The sequence below is a fragment of the Vulpes lagopus genome, chromosome 3 (assembly GCF_018345385.1).
Source record: "Vulpes lagopus strain Blue_001 chromosome 3, ASM1834538v1, whole genome shotgun sequence".
Classification (NCBI taxonomy): domain Eukaryota; kingdom Metazoa; phylum Chordata; class Mammalia; order Carnivora; family Canidae; genus Vulpes; species Vulpes lagopus.
This window is the reverse complement of record NC_054826.1, coordinates 106,814,867-106,839,005: the sequence shown is the minus strand read 5'-3', so window position 1 is coordinate 106,839,005 and position 24,139 is coordinate 106,814,867. Positions and strand designations below refer to the sequence as shown.

At 50.5% G+C, this 24,139-nt stretch overlaps 1 protein-coding gene across 2 annotated transcripts; it reads right to left on the bottom strand.

Annotated features, from left to right (window-relative positions):
• Positions 1–304: 304 nt before the first annotated feature.
• On the bottom strand, positions 305–24,062 carry LOC121486565 (major vault protein). 2 transcript variants are annotated; one of them, XM_041747518.1, is made up of 15 exons: positions 23,669–24,062; positions 17,439–17,571; positions 17,054–17,249; positions 10,370–10,493; positions 10,142–10,273; positions 9,177–9,271; positions 8,628–8,864; positions 6,665–6,946; positions 4,993–5,237; positions 4,616–4,813; positions 3,270–3,656; positions 2,381–2,497; positions 2,094–2,220; positions 1,149–1,337; positions 305–566 (listed from the first exon to the last, which is right to left on the bottom strand). In XM_041747518.1, exons 2-15 carry the CDS (start codon positions 17,561–17,563, stop codon positions 348–350), a joined length of 2,673 nt encoding a protein of 890 aa, XP_041603452.1. In that variant the 5' UTR covers positions 17,564–17,571; positions 23,669–24,062; the 3' UTR covers positions 305–347. The 2 variants fall into 2 exon arrangements, with proteins under 2 accessions (XP_041603452.1, XP_041603453.1); XM_041747519.1 differs by lacking the exon at positions 23,669–24,062 and having other exon boundaries at positions 17,054–17,139; positions 17,439–17,568.
• Positions 24,063–24,139: the final 77 nt, after the last annotated feature.

Here is a 24,139-nt window from a genome sequence, read left to right as displayed (position 1 = left end):
CTCCTGGAGGACTTAGCTGAGAGAAGAGATGTTGCTGGTACTAAAGCTAGCCCAAGGGGGCTGGCCAGGCAGGCGCCATTCTCTCCCCTGCAGTGTCCGCCCCCACCCCGGGGTCAGAGATAGCTGACTGCCAACAGACTGTCTGGCTATTGAGACCATGGGGTCACATTTCTAACAGCGTGACTTCAGATGAGTCTTCTCCCTGTTTCCTCTCCACCCAACAGATGAGGATGGTCTCTAGCAGCTACCTGGAGATTTCAGGGGTATCCACTGAGCTCTCTCAGGATGAGCTTGAGGCCCAGCATTTAAATGCCCAGAAATATTTTATTCATCAACGCAGTACGGATCTAAGGAACCACATGGTTGCTTCCAACAGCTTGAGGAGGGGGAGTGGAGTGGAGTACCAAGCCCTCCCGGGGGCCAGGCATGCCAGCTGCCTTTTGGGCTGGGTGCTGAGCCTCAGACCCTACGCCCAGCAGACCCAAGGCTGTGTTGAAGAGGTTGATGGGAGTGGAGCCATCAGTGATGAGGGTTGATTTCAGGCCCAGGCTCTGAAGCAGTTTTACCTGGAGGAGCAAGAACGTACAGTCAAGGCCCTTACACCTTTCTCTTGTTTCCTTGGCCACTATCCCCCCATTGATCTGACACCAAGCTGCCACTCAAGCCATCTTCACAAAATAGTCAGGGATAATAGGTGAGGACATAAGGGGAGCCTGAAGGGTTTTACCAGGAAGACCTGGCTACACCTGTATTGCCTTCAGCCGCTCACCATTCCATCCTTGGTGGCAGCCATCCCATCCTTTCTGTTCCTAAACACACTGAGTTTTTTTCTGTGTCTTTGCCCTTGGACCTTTCTCCAGGAAGCTCCTGTCAATTCTACATCCTGTATCCCCTCCTCATAGCGACTCTTCCTAAGCCAACCTGTATCACCCTGCTCAATTTCCTTCAAAGCACTTGCCACAGTCCAGTGTCCCAGCGGGTCATCATCTGCACCAGGGGCTGAGGCCCCCTGGGAAGCTAGCATGGTGCCCACCAATCCCTCTGCCCCCAACATCTTTCCAGATATGTCTACCACCCTAGCTCTGCCTTCTTGGTTTCAAGTGTGGCCCTGAAACACACACTCCCCTGCTCCCACCACCACCACTCACCTGCATCTCCGGCCCAGCCACTGCAAGGTCCCTGATGGTGCTGGGGCCCAGGGCCTCAGTCATCTGTTTGAACTTCTTCACCTCCACCTCAGCCAGCTGCTGGGCCTTGCTCACCTCCAGTTCTAGCTGGGCCCGGGCATAGACCAGTTCTAGCTCTCGCACTTTCTGTACCCGCTGGAGCTCAGCCTCCTGGAAGAGAGGAAAACATAGCATGCTTTCCATTGTGTGGCCCATGGGAACTGTCCAGCAAGTCACCCTAGCCAGCAAGCCTGAGGGAACAGAGCCCCCAAGGGATGGAATTGCAAGCTAATAGTCAATCAGGTGTGGATCCTGGCCAGGCTACCTTTTAAGCTAGTGACCTATGGGAGTCCTTAGTCTAAGCCTTGGTTTCCCCATCTGTGATATGGAGATAATATTTATCCCCTTAGTGGGATTTCAAAAGTTAAATAGGACCACATGTATAAGATGCATCCAACACTTGGCACGAAGCTGGCCAATGTTTGTATGCATATTACACACAAGATGGATGTCCTAATGCTTGCCTGCTCGGGTGGGGGGGGTGCGGAGATTAAGTGAATAGATAGAGGGCAAAGGACTTTATAAACCACAAAGTTGTTATAAAATAGTGCTTTACAGAGATGCCTGGGTGGCTTAGTGGTTAAATGTCTGACTCTTGATTTCGGCTCAGGTCATGATCTCCAGGTTGTGAGATCTAGCCCCGAGTCGGGAGAAGCTGGGAATGGAATCAGTTTAAGATTCTCTCTCCTTCTGCTTCTGCCCCTCCCCTCCACCCTGGCTCCCACTCTCTAAATAAATAAGTAAATTAATTAATTAGGGCTTTATACTCCAAAACCTGGCATCCTGCTCATATTCAAGGATTGGCATGATGGTGCCTCTTCCAGACCCCAAGGCTATATCCGCCCACAGGTATCGCCCCCCACTCACCGTCTCAATGGCCAAGGCCTCTGCTTTCAGCTTGGCCTGCAGCACGGAGCCTTCTCCCTCGATGCGTAGGGCCTCTGCACGGGACTCAGCCTCAGCCTTGGCAGTCCCTGTGCTCTCCACAGCAGTGCTGGCAGGGGGGGCAACAGAGTCAGGGGACACCCGGGAGAAACCTGCCCATGCCCTCCCCCAGCCTTGACTTATGTCGCAGCAGATGTCACACGCACCCTGCTCCATCCACCAGCTACTTTTTCAAGCTGGGCCTTGTTTGCCTCTGGTTTTCCACCCACCTCAGAGCCTCCAGCTCCAGGAGTTCCCTGCGAGCTTTTTCAGCTTCAGATTGGTCCAAGATCTTCTGCCTCTCAAGCCGGCCGCGGGCTTCTTGCTCAAGTCTCTGAGCCTCGTGCCTGGATAGGAGAGGGGACCAGGAAGATGCTGGTGAGAGGCCAGATCTCGACCAGGAAATCCAAGGGCAGGGACCACCAATCTGTCAGGGGCCCATGGAAAGCATTCAATATGCAAATGGAAGAACAGTGCCTGATCCCAGGCGCAGGGGAACGCAATGTGACCCGGGGCCCCATGTTCACACAACTGACCTCCCAATCAGGAGGAACAAATGAACAAGGTTGATTTTAGACAGTGACAAGTTCCCTGAAAATGGATGATGAGGCACTGTGGCTGAGCAGAGAGGGCACCACCTCAGTTGGGGAAGAAACAGGCTCTCCAAGGGGGGCAGCTTGGGGATGAGGCTGGAGGAGCAGCCTGCCTGAAGCGTTTGGGGGAAGAGTATTCTGGGCAGAGGGAACAGCCAGTGCAGAAGGTCCTATGGCATGAGCCCAGCTGTGCTGCAGTGGGGCAGAAAGCAACTAGTGGAATCGGAGCACATGAGCCTGGGGAGAGTCTGGAAGGGGTGGGGAGGGAGGCAGGGGGACCAATCCCTGGGTGCCTGGAAGGCCACAGCAACAAGTTTAGTTTCTAGCACAAGCAAAGGAAGATGCCACAGGAGCAAGAGAGCACCCAGTTGTACTTTGAGTGGGCCATCCATTCTGCTGGCTAAGGGTGACACCAGGCTGACCACAGGGTCCCCCTGACAGTGGGCTGAGGGAAGGACACTGGAAAGCTCTGGCCCACAGTGGGCACTGTCGTGGCAGGGGCCCCCCCACCCAAGACCTCACTCACTTGGCTGCAGCCTCCTGGGAGTTGGTGGTGATCTCAATGGCCAGCTGGACACTGCGCTGTAGGGCATCCCGGGTCCTCTGGTCCACAGGCTCCACTGACTGCACGTCCACACTGCTGACCACTAGTCCATTTTGGGGGAAGATGGCCCGGTCCCGGGGCTGGGGCAGGGCCTTGCTGTCGAGTATCTTGGTTTCTGGAGTCTCAAAGCCAAAGACAGCCATGCGAATGATGCGGGCGGAGTTCTTATGGAAGTCATCGAAGGTGACAGATGCCACAGCCCCCCGCACCCGGGACGCGATGGCTTTGCAGGCGTCACCCACGAAGTCAGGCACTGAGAAAAGCTTGGCTGCCTCTTTGGGGTCCTTCCGGTCACTCAGCTCGAAATGCCTGTGAGCAAAGGGCCCAGAACAGGGAAGCTATTTTCCTCCAGGACACAAGCAACTTTCTCGTGTTTGGAAAGGACTGCGACACAAACCCTCCATTACTGGCCAGGGTCTGTCTCTCTTAACAGTGAGTGAGAATTAGCGCCCAGGTGATGTCCCATTTAATTCTCTTGGTCACCATATGAGGTGGGGATGAGTGTTACCCCCTTCTGCAGAGAAGTAAGAGGCCCAGGAGGTTAAGGGACAGGACTGAAGTAGCAGAAGATGTAGCCAACTGGAAAGATGAATCAGGCAGCATGGATGAGTAGATTTATGCTCTAAGGTACCACGCTGTTGTGCCCCCTAAGATGTCAGCGTCCATCTGCCTCCATCATGGTTCTGGCCACTCAGCCAAGAGGTGGGTGTGGTGGAGCATAGCTTCTGGATGTGACTCCTTTCCCTCAGCTCCAGGTACTGCCATTCCAGCTCTAACTATGTACATGGCCCCGTTCTAATCCTCAAAGCACACTTTCAACAGCCCTGTGAGGTTGATGGTTGCCATTCTCATTTTACAGATTGGGAAACTGAGGAAAGCATTGAGTCTGTCGCCCAGATCCACAGCAAGTACACAGCAGGGCCGGGATCCAGACAGGGAGCGTGTGCTGGTGACATCTGCCTGCACACTTCCACTCCTACCGGGTGTGTCCCACTGACATTTTTATAATCTTGCAGTTATGTGGCTGACTGAACACATGGGAAGTTTAGCTGAGGAGTTTCCTCCGACCACGTCCACCAAATCCTGCTCCTGGGGAGTAGGGGAGTCTGCATCTTCCCATCACCCGACTTGGGCATCACCGGGTTTCCTTCTCAGTCATGACACAGAGTCAGGTATCCTGCCCCCACTCAGCCTGGCACCTTGGGAGGCATCGTCTGTCCCCATGATTCCCCTAGGGTTGGGCCTGCAGCAGCCCCCCCCCCCCTCACCAGTTGTAGGCAAGCTGCAGCTGCAGCCTGGCATGGTCTGCTGTTTCGATGGTGATGACATCTGTGAAGAAGTCTGGCCCGAGCAGCAGGCAGAGTGCACGGCGTGCATGGGGACGCTTGGGCCTCCCAGCCGAGAGGGACAACACGGTGAACTGCTCTTCGGGACCCAGTGACACCAGCTCAGGCCCAAAGACCACACTGCAGAGGGAGCCAGGAATCAGATACATAGAGAACCCTTCCCACCTCACCACCCTCCGTGGCTGGTCGCTCAATCCCCAGTGGCCCCTACCTCACTCCCCCCTTGTCACCTTTCCATCACCTGTTCCTCCCCACCCCAATTCCCCCCCCACCGCCCCGGCTACTAGGTAGTCCCTCACCGAGCTCTCTTCTCTCTGTAGTCATACACCTGCACGGCTGCGTTGTGAGGGACCCGGTAGCTAACCACACGGGTCTTGTTCCGGACAACGGAGGGCTGAGGGGTCTTGGACATCTCCTTCTCTCCCCTGTCTGCCAGAGGGTCCTGCCCCTTGCTCAGCAGCTCCTCCACCCCAGGGGGCAGCTCTTTCTCCCATAGGACTTCATCCTGGGTCAGCATGTAGGTGCTTCCAATCACAGCACGTACCTTGAGAGAAGAGGACAAGGAGGGACATCAGCTGGGAAAGTAAAAGGGAGAAGGACCCAGCCAACAGTCCTGAAACAGCTGGCCTGGGGGTCAGACAGTGCTGTGGTTGGGCATGGTCCCTGGGATGGGGCTGCATCCACAGGCAGCACCTGTTGGCTCCAGCATGGCTTTAGGCCCCCATCCGCAAAATGGACCTGACACTGGCTATCTCACATTGAGGAATGAATGACCTCTCCCATATCTAGTGCTGAGAACCTGGCATGTGGTAAGGGTTCAATATTATTTCTTCTGGAATGTTCCTTCTTGGGGTAGCTTGGAGAATATCGTAGGGACAGATGCAGTCAATCCTAGGAAATAGGGAATATCCACCAACATTCCCTAGGATTCTGAGCTCTACTTCTAGGTTGGATTTTTTTTTTTTTTTTGGAAAGATTTTATTTTGAAAGAGCTAGAGTGAGCAAGCAAGCATGAATGAGGGGGAGGGGGAGGGGAAGAGGGAGAGGGAGAAGACTCTCTGCTGAGCAGGGAGCCCAATGTGGGGCTCGATCCCAGAACCCTGGGATCATGACCTGAAGGCAGATGCTTCACTGACTGAGCCATCCAGGTGCCCCTCTAGTGTGGAGTCTTAGAGAGAAGTCAGAGATGTTGTCCTAGATCAAACCATGGTCAAGGCTTCAGATGAGGGGGCAAAGAGGAAGGATTCCACCAGGATAAAGGGATGGGGGAAGAGATTGGTTCTTGCTGTTCCCAGGCCACTCCCCAGTCAGACCTTCATGCTGGGGCCAGTCAGAGCCCCCATCCTAAAACCTGGCTCATCTTCTCTCTTGGGGGTTTCTCAAATTTAAAGTTAGCTATTTAGGGATCCCTGGGTGGCGCAGCGGTTTGGCGCCTGCCTTTGGCCCAGGGCACGATCCTGGAGATCCGGGATCGAATCCCAGGTCGGGTTCCCGGTGCATGGAGCCTGCTTCTCCCTCTGCCTGTGTCTCTGCCTCTCTCTCTGTGACTATCATAAATAAATAAAAATTTTAAAAAAATAAAATAAAGTTAGTTATTTAATGGGGCACCTGGGTGGCTCAGTCAGTTAAGTCTCTGACTCTTGATTTCAGCTCAGGTCATGATCTCAGGGTTATGAGATCAAGCCCTGCGTGGGGGCTCTGCGCTGGGCATGGAGTCTGTTTATTTCCCTCTGTCCCTCTCCCCACTCCCTCTCTAAAAAGAAAAAGTTAGTGAGTTAGCTATTTAAGACAAAGGGAAGGCAAATACTCCCCAGAATGTCCTTATACCTAGTAGCCAGCCAGCTCAGATGCCACCATCAAGGCTGTTGAAGTCCCCTCTCCCGTCTCCACCCTGCACCTCTCCCTGTCAGCCCCAAGCAAGCTACCACCATGGCCACACAGTGGTGATGGGGCCCATCCCTTAACCATTACCCTTCCGGTCTTGACATCCTGCACGTAGATGCCCTCATTCTCGTCCAGAGGGATGGCTTGACGCTCTTCCACCACCTCCACCTTGGCAGAGGGCACGTACTCCAGGGGCCCACGGATGAGCCAGTGGTCCCCGGCCTGGTGTGCAACCTTCTCTCCTTCTTCTCCCTCCTCCAGGGGCTGCAAGGCCCTCAGCAGCAGCCCCTGTTGCTCTGACAGCACATATACATCCTGGATGCCTCGTTCCAGTCTCTCTCCAGGCTGGAGGAAAAAGGACTTCTCGCCCTAATGGGGAGTCACAGGGTTAGGAGCAGTTGCCAACCAGGGTTGTCCCTTGGATGGTCCCTCTTCTGGTTCCTGTGGCCACAGGCTTGTTTTGAGAACAGGAGCCCAAGAAGCACCCTCCCCACACTCCCGCTGTGAAGTATCATCTGGATCGTGAGGCTCTCGGCAAATGCCTACATACTTCATCTGGTCGAACCTGCCCTTGATAAATTCTGTAAACCGTCAAGACCTGGACCCTCACAAGTTCAACAGCTAAGCATGAATCTCTTGTTGCTCTTCATTTCTCTCATGCCTTGTTTTCTTGGGATGGTATAGTCTGGGTGTTGGGAGACTGTTGTTGGGTCAAATCTGGCTTTTTTTAACTATATATTTGAGATATAATCTGTATACCAAAAAAATCTGTCCATTTAAAGTATACAACTCAAAAATAAATAAATAAATAAAAATAAAGTATACAATTCAGCTCAGTAAGTGGAGCGTGCACCTCTTGATCTTGGGGTTGTGAGTTGAGCCCCATGTTGGATGTAGAGAGGATTTAAAAATAAAATCTTAAAAATAAGTAAATGAAGTCAAGTATATAGTTCAGTTGTTCTGGGACATCCACAGAGCTGTCCATTCATGATGATGATCTAACTCCAAGGCATTTTCATCATCCTGAAAATCTGTGTACTCAACAGCAGCTAATGTCCATCTATCCCTACCTGCTGTAACCACTAATCTGTTTTCTATTGCTATGGATTTACCCATTGGGGACATTTTGTATAAATGGAATCATACAATATATGGTCTTTTGTGTGGCCTCTTGCTTAGCATGATATTTGTTTATCCATGTTGTAGGTGTTAGTACATGCTGATCATTAGTACACAAGCATCAGTACACATTCTTTATATAATTGAAGGATATTCCACTGTGTGGATATGCCATACAATTTGTTATCCATTCATCCACTGACAGACATTTGGGCTGTTTCTGGAAGCAAAGTGTTACAGGAACACAGAGGCACTCGTTCATTTACAAGCTGTCTATGCTCTTGCTCCAACGGCACAGTTGAGTGGTTGCAACAGAAGCCATTACCACTCACAAAGCCCAAAATATCTGCGATCTGGCCCTTCACAGAAAAGTGTGCCAATCCCTGGCAGGCCAGCATATAGTTGAGAGAAGGGTAAGGTAGGGAGTGGGGAGAAGCATAAACCAAGCGATTTGTTTTATGCAGGATGATGACAAAGTTTCCAGGACGGCAGGTACCGATGGCGCTGGGGAGGTGCTCCCAGAAGAGAAGAGACCGTGTGTGAACTGAGGTTGGGGGCCACCAGGAAGACTGATGGGACAGTGTCTCAAAAGACAAGAGCTAGGGGATCCCTGGGTGGCTTAGCGGTTTAGCGCCTGCCATCAGCCCAGGGCGTGATCCTGGAGACCCGGGATCAAGTCCCGCATTGGGCTCCTTACATGGAGCCTGCTTCTCCCTCTGCCTGTGTCTCTGCCTCTCTCTCTCTCTCTCATAAATAAATAAAAAATCTTTAAAATAAAGACAAGAGCTAGGGTGCAAAGGCACAGAGGGAGCCATAATAAGCTCAATGCTTCTAGAATGTGTATCTGGGGTGGGAGGAGGGAAGGGAGTGGTCTAAGGGCCTGCTGCCACTCAGGGGCATTCACCCTCCCAGGAGAGCTGGAGGCATTTACCTTGACCACACGCTTTTGCCCGAGCTGGTTCTTGCCATCTGGTCCGACAGGGTCGAGAATCACACAGTAGTTGTGAGAGCCCAAGGTGGTGATGGGCACAATCCCCAGCACCTCCTCGTAGACATCTGGCACATGGGCCTCTGTGTCCTGCACAGTCACCAGCCACTCCTCCCCGGTGCGGCGGGTCACTCCTCTCAAGTCTCGGAAGTTCTGCCTCGCCCGCAGGTGCAGGGCCGTCTGGAGGGCAACATGGCAAGGTGCTGGGCCACTTGAGGAAATCGACCTCTAGTTTCCTCTGGGGATCTGGGTGGCCACTCTGCTGGCCACTGAGTGCTTTCAGGCCTGAATGCCAGTCTCCACCAACACAGGAGGACCTTTAACCCTCTCAGAGGGCCCAGGATATTCCTCAGGTATCCAACCTCTGCATTTTTCTTTGAGTGGACTCAAATATTGCCTCTCTTCTACTGTCATGTCCTCTGCCACTAGTTTCTGCCACTAGGAGTGATCCCTAAGGGATCCAGGGTCCCTTAACCCCCCCAGAGCACAGACCTTTTCTGTGAGGATCACAGCTTCCACCAAATCCAGAACTTCCTCAAACACTGCCGGGAGATATGCACCCACGGAGCGGACCAGCCATTCTTCTCCTGGGCCAAGGGTGGAGAGGTGAGGGTCAAAGTTCACCCAGCCTGCTCCCCAGTGGGTGAGCTGGGGCAGTGGTGGCTGCCCCTTCCCGCAGCCTAAACAACAGGGCACCCCCAAGGCTCTGCAAGCTAGGAGAGGTCACTGTGCTCAGGCTCAAGGGCCTGAGGGTAGGCCATGTGTTAATTTTTACTGAGGCCAGAGAAAAAAAACCCTAACCAGGACAGTAAGAAAAGTCATCTAAGTGCTCAAGCTGCTACCACACCTTCTCTGAGCTCCAAAGACCAACTTTTCCCTTCTCCTGAAGTGGGCAGAACTGCCTCTAGGAAGTTGTAGATTTTGTCTGGCTTATCAGAGAAGCAAGAGTGCCTGGGTACTGGCCTTGCCCTTGCTCATCATAAATCCTCACATCTGCGCCTCAGTTAGGTCATCTGGAGAGTGAGAACCATAGCACCTCTAGGTTGAGGACAAAGTAAGTTCCCATCTGTAAAGCATTTTGAGCCATACCTGGCACAGAGGGAGTACTGCATTTGTTAAGACATTAACATATCACATTTGTCCAGTACGATTGCTAACTATATGCGAACATCTGCTTTGTTGATCTAGAAACAGATATGACTGCTGTCCCTGGCTCATGGTAAAAGGAGTGGGGTGTGGAGGTGGAAGGAGGAAAAAGCCCTGTCAATACATTCATGACAACAGGGTCAGGTAGAGGCTGCATGAGGCTGGAGTGGGATGCGAAGCAGTGGGCAGCCTCCAAAAGCTTATGATACCAGGGAAGCACTTCCTCACAGGCTGCATGCAAGTGGCCGTCCCCAACCCTGCAGGCAAGGTACAGCCTGCTCAGCCCCATCAGCACCCCTTCTTAACCCCACCTGTCACCCTCTCCTTGCCATCCCGGTCGCAGCACTCCTTGCGGGCCCTCAGCCGCAGGGCCTGGTTCTGCCTTATGACTGTGGCCTGAATGATTTCCAGGACCTCCACCTCCTTCTGGGGGATATACGTGCCTGGGGAGGGAAAAGATGGCAGAGGTTAAAGACCAGAGCCTTAAGGGAAGGGCAGGGAGTCTCTGACCCTGACTCCAGCCAATGGAAGGAACTTACCGGGTCCTTCAAATAGCCACTCATCTCCTGCCACCACCTTCTCTCCATTCTTATCCTCAAAATCCAGCAACGCTTTAAGGTGGAGGGCAGTGTTGGGAAGGACCACCTGCAGTGGGGTAATGTCCTAACAGGGGAAGAAGGGAAGTCATGGGACATTCAGTACTGTGACCCAAGAGTCAAACCCAATATCTTGGAGGTCGGAGTCCACAGCATCAGTCTTTACATGTTCCCAGATAAGTCTCCACATGGAATGTACAAGGCAGAGGTTAAGTCCCAAAGCCATCTGATCTGAAGAACTAAGACAGTTGACAGGGCAAGTGGACTCCACTGCCAGTGAGCCAAGGACACACATTCCTCTGTAGGAAGTGCTTGGAAATGGTCTGACCTAGAAGTCTAGGCAGGAAACTGGGCAACCCCTCAAGGCCTCATGTGCACCAGGGCCCTCTACGAAATGTAAAGAAGTGGGAGGTGTGAACAACCTTAACAGGCATGCTTTGGACACAGGGTTTTGTTTTCAAGGTTGTTTCATGGTCACAAGACAGCTGCTGTACTACAGCCATTACATTTCCCTTTATCAGGGAGGGGAACCTGGCAACAAGTATCCAAACCTTTTAGGAATTCATAGAAATGTTTCCACGAGTAGGATTTCACTTGGTCTTTGATCTGAGGGAGCAGGAAAGCAAGCAAAGAGAGGCTCATAGAGGCTAAGAGACCTGCCCAAGGTCACACAACTAGTAAGGAACAGGAATCAGGACCTGAACCACAGTCTTTTAAGAAGCCCACCTGCTACTCCTTACTCCGATCAGAGTAGCAGGGGTGGGGGTGGTCAGATAACACCACTCTCCCCAGTCCCACACGCAAGGTTGGAGGGAGACAGAGTTGGAGGTTCACTGTGCCAGCAAAGCCCTCCCTTGTGCACCTTCAGTGTACACAGCACCCAGTGGGTTGTGGTGGGGGCAGGCTAGCCCCAGCTTCATGGATTGCAAGTTCCAGCAGGTGATAAGACAGATACAGCCCCTTCTCTTCAAGCAGACCATGGACAGTGTCAAGGGAACCAGGTTGCAAAAGTTCAAAGAAGAGCTTGTTTCTGATGCAAAGGTGTGGGAGGAGGAAATGGTGAGCATTCTGGAAGGAGCACGGAGGCCAGTAGGTTTTTCACCTCCCACATCTACTCTATCATCACCTCCTACCTGCTCCAGCGAACGCTATAACTGCCTTTATTTATTGCTGCCATTCCCCTCACCTAAGCTACCATCTCTCACCTGAACAATGGAAAGATCTTCCTAATTGGTCTCCACCTGCCACTGCAGGCTTCCAGCTTGGGTGACTGGGTACCCAGTAGTATCATCATGTAAAATTGGGGATGTAGGAGAATAGATTTGAGGGCAGAACAGAAAGTAGCAGGTTTGGATGTCCAGTAGGAGGTTAAGCATCTGACTTTGGCTCAGGTCATAATCTCAGGGTCCTTGGATGTGGAGTGCAGCATCAGGCTCCCTCCCTGCTCAGTAGGGAGCCTGCTTCTCCCTCTCCCTTTGCCCCTCCCTCCCAACTCATGTACATTCTTTCTCAAATAAAATCTAAAAAAAAAATTAAAAAACCCCAACCCAGGGCAGCCTGGGTGGCTCAGCGGTTTAGCACCGCCTTCAGCCCAGGGCATGATCCTGGAGACCCGGGATCGAGTCCCGTGTCGGGCTCCCTGCATAGAGCCTGCTTCTCCCTCTGCCTGTGTCTCTGCCTCTCTCTCTCTCTCTGTTTCTCATGAATAAATAAATAAAGTCTAAAAAAAACCCCAAGAACCAAAAAACCCAACCCAGGGACAATCTGATAGCTCTTATGCAAATGGTTATAGTTCACATATAAATATATAATACATATTTTTATATTTCTTTTATATATATATATATATATATTTTTACACATACTCTGCTAACGCATAAACACATATGGAAACACAGACCTTGAATGGATGACAGTAGATACTATCTGGAGAATGGAGACCAGAGATTGGTGGTGGAAGTCAGAACCTTACAGCCTTCTGAATTCATTTTTTTTTTATTTAAATTTTGTTAATCTACAATGCAATATTGGTTTCTGGAATAGAATTCAGTGATTCATCCCTTATATATCAAATGTATTCTTTAGAATGAAAAGCTCACACAAGTAAGCCTTTAAGGGCAGAAAAGGATGGAAGAGGCAAAGCATGTTTATTGGTCAAGAGAAAGGCATCAGTAGTGGAGAAGTTAAAGACAGAGGAAGGAGAAGCTCTAAGAAGTGGGGGAGCAAGGTCTTAAGAGATAGAATGGGGGACACCTGGGTGGCTCAGTGGTTGAGCGAATGCCTTTGGCTTGGGTCATGATCCCAGCCTAGGGATTGAATCCTGCATCAGGGTCTCTGAAGGGAGCCTGCTTCTCCCTTTGTGTCTCTGCCTTTCTGTGTCTCTCATGAATAAATAAAAACTTAAAAGAGAGAGAGAGAAAAAGAATGATATAAACTTAACTAAGGAGGTGAAAGACCTATACTCTGAAAACTATAAAATACTGGTGAAAGAAACTGAAGATGACAAACAAATGGAAAGATATTCCACGCTCATGGATTGAAAGAAATATTGTTAAAATGTTTATGCTACCCAAAGCAATCTACAGATTTAATGCAATCCCTATCAAGATACCAACAGCATATTTCACAGAACTAGAACAATCCAAAAATTTTATGGAACTACAAAGAACCCTGAATAGCCCAGTCTTGAAAAAGTAAAACAAAGCTGGAGGTGTCACCATTCCAGATTTCAACTTATGCTACAAGAGCTGTGGTGATCAAAAACAGTATGGGACTGGCACAAAAACAAAACATACAGATCAATGGCCAGAATAGAGAGCCCAGAAATATAGCCACAATTTTATGGCCAATTAATCTTCAACAAAGGAGGCAAGAATATGCAATGGGAAAAAGTCTCTTCAACAAATGGTATTGGGAAAACTAGACAGTTACATGCAAAAGATGAAACTGGACTACTTTCTTACACCAGGCACAAAAATTAAATTAAAATGGATTAAGGATCTAAATGTGAGACCTGAAACCATAACAACCCCACAAGAGAGCACAGGCAATGATGTCTCTGACATAGGCTGTAGCAACATTTTTCTAGATAGGTCTTCTGAAGCAAGAGAAAAAACAACAACAAAAAAAGCACAAATAATCTATTGAGACTATATCAAAATAAAAAGCTTCTGCATAGCAAAGGAAACAACAAAACTAAAAGACAACCTACTGAATGGGAGAAGATATTTGCAAATAACATATCCGACATTCAAAATATATGAAGAATTTATACACAACTCAACACCGAAAAGTAATTTCATTAAAAATGGGCAGAAGACATTTCTCCAAAGACACCTAGATGGCCAACAGACACAAGAAAAGATGCTCAACATGACTCATCATCAGGGAAACACAAATCAAAACCACAATGAGATATCACTTCACATCTGTCAGAACGGCTAAAAGAAAAAAACACAAGAAACAATAAATGTTGGCGAAGATGTGGAGAAAAAGGAACTCTTGTGCACTGTTGGTGGAAACAGAAACTGGTGCTGCCACTCTGGAAAACAGTATGGAAGGTCCTCAAAAAATAAAAAATAGAACTCCTTTACCATCCAATAATCACACTCCTGGATATTTACCCAAAGAATAGGAGCACACTCATTTGAAAGGATATGTGCACTCCAATGTTTATCAGAGTATAAATATTACTAGCCAGTAAATTAAACTAGCTAGTAAATTATTTACTAGCCAAATTATGGAGGCAGCTCAAGTGTCCATCAATAAAGGAATGGATAAAGAAGATAAAAAAAAAAAAGATGTGATACATATATACAATGGAATATTACTCAGCCATAAAAAGAATGAAATCTTGCCATTTACAAAAAAAAAAAAGAGAAAGAAATCTTGCCATTTGCAATGATGTGGATGGATCTAGAGAAGATAATGCTAAGCAAAATAAGTCAGAGAAAGATAAATAACCTAGGATTTCACTCATATGTGGAATTTAAGAAACAAATTAATAAAGGGGGCGGGGAGATAAAGCAAGAAACAGACTCTTAACTATAGAGAACTGATAATTACCAGAGAGGGAACGGTAGTGGGGTGGGGGAAATAGGTGAGGGGTTAAGAGTGAATTTACTGTGATGAACACTGAGTCTGGCATGGAATTGTTGAATCACTATATAATGTACTATTGTCTGTTAATTACATTGGGATTAAAATAAAAGAGAGGGAGATACAGAATGATGAGCTGGGTTCCCGGGCCCACCTGACAGAGGCTCCAGCAGGTAGAGAGGAGAAAAAAGTAGATCTAAAGTAAGGGAAGGGGACACAGACCAGATCCTGCCAGATGGCATTGACTTCTAAGCACATGATGAATTTTTTCAAGAGTGAGAAAATAGGAAATAGGAGGAGAGTGCTGTGATAAGTATTTAGAGGCATGCAGAGAGAAGTGGAGAGAAAGCTGGCTAGGAAGGAAGAGAACCACTGAAAGTGGGGGGAGCGGGGCTTGGGTTGGGATGAACTGCTGAACCCATCAACTACATGTCTGCTGCCCATTGTCTTGGTGGATCCATGTCCATAGCTAGGAGACACCCCCCCACCGAGTGTGAGGACAGGAGAAGGGAGGGTCCCACCAAGCCAGGACTGGGTTCTGCCACAGGTTCTTGCACACAAGTGTTAAAATGACAAGCTTGGGACACCTGGGTGGCTCAGCAGTTGGGCATCTGCCCTCGGCTCTGCGTGATCCCAGAATCCCGGGACTGAGTCCCACATCGGGCTCCCTGCATGGAGCCTGTTTCTCCCTCTGCCTGTCTCTGTGTTTCTCATAAACAAATAAAATCTTAAAAAAAATAAAATGACACGCTCCAGTTGGAGTAGGAAAGAGATCAGGAAGCAAATCTAAGGGACAGAAGAGAGAATGAAAAGCCCTGAAAGGGGGATCCCTGGGTGGCGCAGCGGTTTGGCGCCTGCCTTTGGCCCAGGGCGCGATCCTGGAGACCCGGGATCGAATCCCATATCAGGCTCCCGGTGCATGGAGCCTGCTTCTCCCTCCGCCTGTGTCTCTGCCTCTCTCTCTCTCTGTGACTATCATAGATAAATAAAAAAAAAAAAAATTAAAAAAAAAAAAAAAAAGAAAAGCCCTGAAAGGGGCAGCCCAGGTGGATCAACGGTTTAGCGCCACCTTCAGTCCAGGGCATGATCCCGGAGTCCTGGAATCGAGTCCCACATCGGGCTCCCTGCATGGAGACTGCTTCTCCCTCTGCCTGAGTCTCTGTCTCTCTCTCTCTCTCATGAATAAATAAATAAAATCTTTAAAGGAAAAAAAAAAAAAGACAAGACAGGCCATGATGACTCAGGAGGCCTAGGAAAGGGAGGCTGATGGTGAAGGGTTGAATTCCCAAGGTGGGCAGGTGGGAGAATAAGCAAGCCTAGAGTGGAAATGGCCCCCAAGAAGGGGCTGAAGCAGAACGGGAGAGGCAAGGATCCAAGTCGGGCAAGAAGGCCAAGTCATCGACAGGGTCATCACAAGGACATCTGTGAGGCTCCCCGGAATCTACAGGGGAGGAGGAAGGAAGAACGCTTGAGCCACGCACCACTGCAGTGAAGACCAGGAAAGAAGCCATATGGGCAGAGAGGGGCAGAGTGGGGGTGGTGGGCAGAAAGGGAGGGTCTTCATGGCACTGGGCTCTGAGGAGGGAGAGGTCCTGCCCTCCTGGCCCAGATGATGAGAGGTGTGAAAGAATGAGTGGCAGGGGGCTGGGGCTCCTAGGGAGCTTTAGGCACTGGTGCCTGATGACTCCCCCACACTCCCATACACACTGCTCCCCACCCGGAGGGGAACTGAACAGACCTGAGGTAGAACCTGGGCATGGAGGATTTTTAGCTTTTGACAGTTTTAGACATACACAGAAGTTGCTAGAATAGTACAAAGAATTCCCGGAGGCTCCTCACTCAGATTCTTCAAGGGTTAACATTCTAATTACCCATCAGCCCTCCCTATCTCTGCTGCACATACTCCTCTCCCAAAGTGGCCACCGCTAAGTGGGCAAGAAGGTCTCAAAGCTCCCTGGCTCATGCTGTGAGGCTTCCGGGATCACAGGTGAGTAGAGGAAGCCAGAGTAAACCAGGATACAATGGCCAGGAGGTGAAAGCAGAACCGTTAAGGACATAAAGGCAGATGCCCACTTGCATGGGCCCAGGGCCTGAGGGTGACACAGACAAGGGCTCAACCAGAAGCGCAGGCCTGAGATGTGGTTCTGTGGCATAGTCACATCGGGTCCACTATTATCGTCACCGGCCACCAGTGTCGCACTGTTTGAGTGAATGAAATGCTCACTCTCGGCAAAGTCATTTAGCACCAGACTGGTCAGGACCTTCTAGCAGGCTCTGGAGACTGGGAGGCCAGGTTGGGAGAATGGGCTGACAGCTCTCAAACGGGGGCAAGTCTGTCATGGGCATGTGAGGAGGAAGGGGAGGATGGTTAGAGATGAGTGGAGGAAGCAAGAATTTCGTCCTTGGTGAGAACCACCAAATGCCACCCCCGCCTCCGCCCCCTCTAGTCTGATTCTCTGTGGGAGGTAGAGAGCCCTAGGACAAGGGGGCAGTACAGGTTGGAGGTTACGGAGGAAGCAAGCTAGGTACCTTCTCCAGCACCTCCCCCGGGTACAGAGGGAAGGGGTCCTGGGTCAGCCGGATCTCTAGGTCAGCATGGCGTAGCCGTACTTGCCCTGTAACATCGAACAGCACTGAGCCCTGAGGATCCCGGGACACAGGGTTGGCCACTGTGCAGTAGTGGCGTGGAGGGACAGTCACCATGCGCATGGGGGCAAACAGGACCCTGTTGGGGGTGAGAGACAGTGTGAGAACCCCAGGGGATCCCTGTCCCCACTCCTGGAGGGGACAGTGAATGGGATAGAAAGCTCCCCATCACTCAACCCCGGGCTAATCCTGCCTGGTAACAGGATGGAGATGGACAAACGTGCCAGCCAGACCAAGGGGCACCCCATGGCCCAGTCCCGACACCAACCTCTCATTGTCCTGCCGGATGTAAGTCTTTGGCCCGACCTCCACACGGGACACATTGCTGTTCTGGTCCAACACGTGGATATAGTGGTATGGGGGAATGCGTATGATGGACTCTTCAGTTGCCATGGTGACTTCTGAGGCCAGACCAGCAGAGTGACAGACAGGTAGGGAGCAGATACAGCAACATGAGTACAGGGGGCCTAGCAATCAGCTGGATTAGAAACACCAAATTATTCTCCCCAGCTCTCTCTGGTCAGTTGCCACTCTTGGTTTCCTGCTGCTGTGGGTAGGGGTGGTGGGTGGGAAGGGAATAAGTGAGTACATATCCCAGCACCCCCCACCCCAACCTACCTGCTTCTAAATCCTGGGTGGTTCCATTCCATGCTTGGCCCGTTCAGGAAGGTGGCGCCTCTTCCCTAAACTCCATCCCTGCCCCCAGCATGCCTTGGACCTTGGACAACACAGCCCTTGGCATCACACAAAGGGAATCAAGTTTGCTAGGGGACCCAAAGCCTTGTCCTCTGAGACTTTGGTCAGACATTTTCGAAGCCACAACCAGAAAGGAGTGACACCTCATCTACCCCACCATTCTTCCAACTTCAGACTGGAGTGAAAAAAGGGGAAGCGAGGAGGGAGTGGCTTGCCACAGGAAAAATAGGCAGAAACCACATAAATTACAGAGCCAAGGCAAGGCCCAAGAGTTTTACTTGATCTACACAATATGTAAAATCTCAATTTTTAGTTTGGCAATCACAAACTCCTGATTGCTACTTCTCTTGAAGGATTAGGGGCCACGCCCTATGTTCCCACCTAGCAAAATTGGGTAGAGCCAAGTCACAGCAGCTCCCTTTGGATGGGACACAAGCTTTCCTATTTACCACACTTCCCACCTATAGTCCCTGTCATCTTGTACCTGGGCTGTACTATGTCACCTGCCTGGTTCCTGCTTAACACCCTCTCAGCATCATCCAACAGAATTTTCTAAACCTGTGCTCTTTGAACTGGTCACACGCAGCTACTGAATACTAGAGCGGCACTAGAGTAACTTTAGAATATTAAGTTTTATTTAAGGTGGCCAAATATGGCTGCTTGATCCCAGATTACACAGTGTGGCTCGAAATGGTTGAGTCCCAAATAGGGACTACGAATCATTCAGGGCCACACAGCAAATAAATGGTACTACTGGGATGGGAATCCTTTCTGGTGGCAGCACGGGACAGTGGTTAGGGGCACCGATTCAGCTAGAATGCCCAGGCTTACAGTTCTGATTTCCTGCCTTGTACTGTTTCCTTCATGTCTTACCTCATTTTGAAAGGTTACAGTTTTGACCTCTTTTCCTGGTACACTTTTGACATCAAAGGAATGTTCCTGGCTATCTTGCAACTTTGTATGGGATTTGACCTTGATACTTTTCTGTGGCTCCCTTTTATGTGGAGTTAATTTCCCTTAACTTGTAGGAGTGGCTTTTCTAGCACCAGAGCTCCCTCTTCTGTTGTTTTTGGGTAGCATTTGAAAATACAGGGGCTGGCTTTCCAGGATGGGTTCTCCTCCACACTCTTATCTGGACCTTCTGGTTCCTTCTGCTCTACTCTTCAGTCCTGCCCAGCTGTCTTCCAAAGTTGCTCCCTGCTGAAGCCCCTGAAGAGCCTCCAGGAGCTGGGACTGCCTAGATCCCTTACTGGATGGGTCTCCTGGTTGCCTTCCCTGTACCTGTTTCCCAGGCCTGTAAACTGGGAGTGGATAGGGCATCTAACAGAGTTATGAGGGCTGAGGTCATCATAAAGTAGTTGGAACAGCCCGGCTCTTTGGAACCACTATGTGGCTCACTGCTGAGGCAGAAAGAGCCTGAGGCCCAACTCTTTAATCAGCTAGGGGATGTGGCCTAGTACCAGAGGGGCCTTAACCCCCTCCCTGTTGAGTGGTCAGAAGGATGGCAAGTCTTAGATCACCCCAGCTGTGGGGCTAGAAGAATAGCAAAGAAGGGGCATCTGATGGCCAAGTAAAGCCTTTTCCAGCTGCTCCTTTGCCAAGTTCTCTGCAGGGTGGAAGCCTAGCCAGGAAGCCAGATGGGGGAGAAGAAGGGCAAGGGCTATAAACGGAGGTACGGACAGGGCTCCATGAGGCCCCCCAGGGAAGATTTGAACTCTAGAAGGCCATGCAGGGCTGGGAAGCAGGCCCCAGGAACAGCTTCCAATGACTCTTTTTTGGACAATCCCCTACTCCCTATGGCTGAGGCCTCTCTACCATCTGTCACCCCAGCTGGGCCCAGTCAGGGGGGTTGAGAGCCTCGCCCATCTCAGTGAGTCAGCTGAGAATTATTCTGATAGCTGATCTGGCTGGGCTTCTGCCTTGTTCCAAAGCCAAGCCCTTGTTTCAGTCCCAGGCCCATCTTAACCCCCTACCACCCACCCACCATGCCCTACAGCTGTGCCTCCCACCTAGATCACCTGCTATTCACCCAAGAATGGACTCTGCTCTTTTTTTTTTTTTTTAATTTTTTTTTTAATTTTTTTATTATTATTTATTTATGATAGTCATACGGAGAGAGAGAGAGAGGCAGAGACACAGGCAGAGGGAGAAGCAGGCTCCATGCACGGGGAGCCCGACGTGGGATTCGATCCCGGGGCTCCAGGATCGTGCCCTGGGCCAAAGGCAGGCGCCAAACCGCTGCGCCACCCAGGGATCCCTGGACTCTGCTCTTTTCTGTCATCTCTAGAAGGGAGCCTCAATGTAAGGCCTCTCCAGGCAATCAGAGAACCCACTTGACTCAGGCAACATGTTTGTGACAAGTCCCAGATTTAGACTTTGTGGTTTACCAGATGACATGTACAGTTAGAACATTTTCTTTCCAATATATCGGGGCCCTCAAAGAACAATGGTTAAGGATTATGTTGATCTTTGGAAGTTACTGCTCAGCCCTTGGGGTTTGGCCCCAATATTCCAAATCCACCCATCTCTCCCCTCCAGTACCAGCTTCCTAGTCTGCTCTCTGGCTACATGCCCACCTTTGCCTAATCACACTGCCCTCAAGGGTCATGGGGCTCTTGCAGGAGCCAGTCAACTTTTGCCCAAAACCTCAGACACTGCATCACACCCACGAAGAAAGGAAGAAAGTCACAGGTGGAAGGGCAGAGAATAACACAACCTAAAGGCAGAAGCTGGGTTCCTCCTCTAGTTAAGAGGCACTCTGGTCCAGCGTCTTGGCTCAGAAGTAAACTTACATTATAGCAAAGCTTAATGAGATTCTTTGGTCACTCTTGGTCAGAGATCTTCAATCAACCCTGAGGACCTGCCGCAGTGACTCAAATAGCAGATACCTATGTGACCAGCCTTACTACCGTGTCCTGGTCTGCAGTGAGCAGTGTTCACATCACCGGCAGCTTATTTGTGAGGGAGCTTCTTGGGCTGCACTCAAGAGCTGCTGAATCGGCTGGCATTTTAACTAGAGCCCTAGTGATTTGGGTGCATGTGAAAGTACCAGCAACACTGGCCTCAAGCAGCCACTCTCAGCCCTAGCTGCACTTGAGAATCACCTGAGGTCTTTGAAAAGCATTGATCTCTGGGGATTCTGACATCAGTGGCCTGAGATAGGGCACAAGCATTGCCTTTTTTCACCCCCTCCCAGTAGGGTCTACACTCAGCGTGGAGCCCAACACAGGGTTTAAACTCCCCACCCTGAGATGAAGAGTTCAATGTAGGGGACCTTGGGTGGCCCAATCAGTTAAGTAGCCAACTCCTGACTTAGGCTTAGGTCATGATCTCAGAGTCGTGAGACGGTACCCTGCATTGGGCTCAAAGCTCAGTGCAGTCTGCTTGGGACTGCCTCTCCCTCTGCCCCTCCACTTGCACATGTGCTCTCTCTTGCTCTAAATAAAATATCTTTAAAAAAATAGAAAAAAAGGTTGAGGCTACACAGACTGAGCCATCCGGGCATCCTGACCATTACTATATTTAAAAGCTTCCCCACTAAATCTAATATACAGCAAGGACTGAACTCTGTCATTATCTTGGGCCACTTGCTAACTCTGAGCCGGAGTGTCCTAGACTGAGAAGTGGAAAGAAAAGGGACTATTTCCTGGGCTTGAAGAGATTAGTGGCACAGGGTATCTCTAGTGCACAGGCTCAAAGTAGGGGGCTGGGAGGAAGGAGGGAGATTTAAAGACAAGCTCAGATTACAGACTGCTCCTCAAGGGCAGGGCATTTGGCATTTGGTTATTCACCTCCACCCCAATCCACTGCCAGGCCCAGGGACCCCCTAGCCAATGCAAGTCCCTTGCCCCATGCAGCCTGAAGTCGGAGGGGAGGCTGGTGGCCCAGCCTGCCACCGTCACCTCTATCAAACTCAGGTTTAGGAAAATGCACGATGCCTAGCATAAACAAGGGCTCATTATTGCAGCTTCCCTGATTTTAAACATTCTAGACTTTGGGGAAGGCAAGAAGCCTTCACTATGCACAGATGTTTATACGCTGGTTTAGTTTAGGGAAATTATTTTCTGCTTTAGGGGACTAGCGTGGAAATTTTTCAGAACTTGTCTCATACTGACCACGACTGTGTAAGAGCAAAGTTTTAGGAACTTTCCTTCCTAGGGAAGACTTATCTGAGCTCCAGTCCAACTACTTTGTGGGAGGAGCAGCTTGGTGGCCTCACTGGAGCCACAACACATCTGCCAGCTCAGAATGCTTCTTGTCCTATCTTCATCCTACCTCCCGGACGCTAATTAATGCTCATCACTGAAGGCAATGATTGCCTAGTTGAGAAGTGACCCAGGAACCAGGCTTCACAATTCCTGATCCAGATCAGTGTTTTCTAAGCTCACTCCACCATAAGACCCAGCTGAGAGCATTGCTCATGTTCATGCTGATTCCCAGGCCTCACCCAGACCAGCTGAGTTTCCAGGAGGCTCCGGAACATGTATCTTTGGCAAGAGCCCCCAAATAACAGCTCCCACTTATTAAGGAATTAACCTGTGCTAGGTGTTGTATGCCTTCTAACTCATTCATCTAATCCTCACAGGAACCTAGAAGTTAAGGAACTTTGCACAACGATCAAAGGACAGGGTCAGAATCCTCTTACCCTACCTAGAGCTCCCAAACCAGGAAGTAGCCTGGCTTCTCAGCACAAAACAGGGACCTAAGACCAGGGAGGGAGTTGGGGGGGGGGCGGGGAGAGGCCGCAGGTAGCCTCCAACAAACAAGGAGGCCCAAGTTCTTGGAGCCCTGGGGGGAGGGGGGGGGAGTCAAGGGGCATCCACTCAAGGTGGCTCCTTTACCAGCTCCTGCCTCTGGAGAGCTGCCTCGCCCAGAAAGCTTCATCCCAGGTCAGGCCTGTGTGCCAAGGGCGGAAACAGGCAGGAGTTCCCAGGGAGCACACAGGCTGGCACCCCATGTAACAGAAGGCTTCCCCCTCACAATCCAGGGTCCCCCCTAGGCAAGGAGCAGACAACACAGGGACATCTGTCTCAACCCACTGTCTCCCACCCCTCCAGACTTCACTCAAGAAGAGCCAACCCTAAGATGTCCACAATCACAGACTGGCAAGCCCAAAGGAATTTTGGGTTCCTTCGTTTCTCCCAAAGAGAAAAAGAGCCTTGCTCAACAACCAACCCCCACACCTTCTAGAAGTCCAGCCTACCTCAAATCGCTTTCCTAACCACTTCTCACATGGTCCCACATTGGCATAGCCTTTAGAGAGGCAATAGGAAAGCTTCATTTGGCAGAGATGAAGGATCCCAGGGACAGGGGTAGGGAGAAATCACGTTCTAAAAGCTCAGGAGAGGGATCCCTGGGTGGCTCAGCAGTTTAGCGCCTGCCTTTGGCCCAGGGCGTGGTCCTGGAGTCTGGGGATCGAGTCCCACGTCGGGCTCCCTGCATGGAGCCTGCTTCTCCCTGTCTCTGCCTCTCACTCTGTGTCTCTCATGAACAAATAAAAAAAAACTTGAAAAAATAAATAAAAGCTCTAGGGTACAGGCCAGAGCCCAGGCCAGCCCCGAGGGGGGACAGACAGCAGGGACCCAGGAGGGAGTATAAATGGACCCACTTTCCTCTGCCCTTACTTCTGATGTGGGAGCCCCCAAAGTCGAGAGGCCTGAGATTTTGGGGGGTAGGGAGTGTTGGCAAGGTAACAAGTTGACCTTTACTTTCAAAATACAGAAAAAAGAAAAAAAAAAAAATCCAACAAGGAACGTAAGCCTCCACCCAGCTTCTCCCTCCTCAGGGTCAGAGAGGTCTTACCTGCCCCGGCAGAAGCAAGCGGCCCTAGAAGGCAGGACCAGGCTCAGAGAGCCTGGAGGGACACAAGGCCCCACCACTGGTTTAGGGGTATTTAGGACCAGTACGAAGTATACCCGGAAGAGTGTCCGCTGCCACAGATCCCTCAGATGGGGAAACTTCCTGGCCCAGCCCCAGGGATCACTTCCTGACAGAGGAGGGCAAGCTTGGGGGTGGGGCTTGGCCATTTAAAGAGCCCTTGCAGCTGGTTTTTTTCCTATGGGTGGCTCCTCTGGCAGCTGAAGGCACTGCAGCCCTTTCAGCCCTCAGGAAGGTCCCGCCTCAGAGCCAGCTGGCAGCACTGGAACAAGAATTGGGGGCAGGTGCTGAGCTCATCTCTGTCCCATGTGGCTTTAATTTTCATTTCCCCACCTGAGTGACTAGGATCCTGATCCGGCTGCTCCACAACTGGGTTCCTGCTGCAGCCCACCCTCT

Coding starts and splice junctions, on each gene's coding strand:
- LOC121486565 (XM_041747518.1), bottom strand. CDS start 17,563: ATGGCAACTGAAGAGTCCATCATACGCATTCCCCCATACCACTATATC. Junction 9,272..10,141: donor TGGCAAGGAGAGGGTGACAG/GTGGGGTTAAGA, acceptor CCCTTGGCCCAG/GAGAAGAATGGCTGGTCCGC. Junction 567..1,148: donor TGGCTGGGCCGGAGATGCAG/GTGAGTGGTGGT, acceptor TTGCTCCTCCAG/GTAAAACTGCTTCAGAGCCT.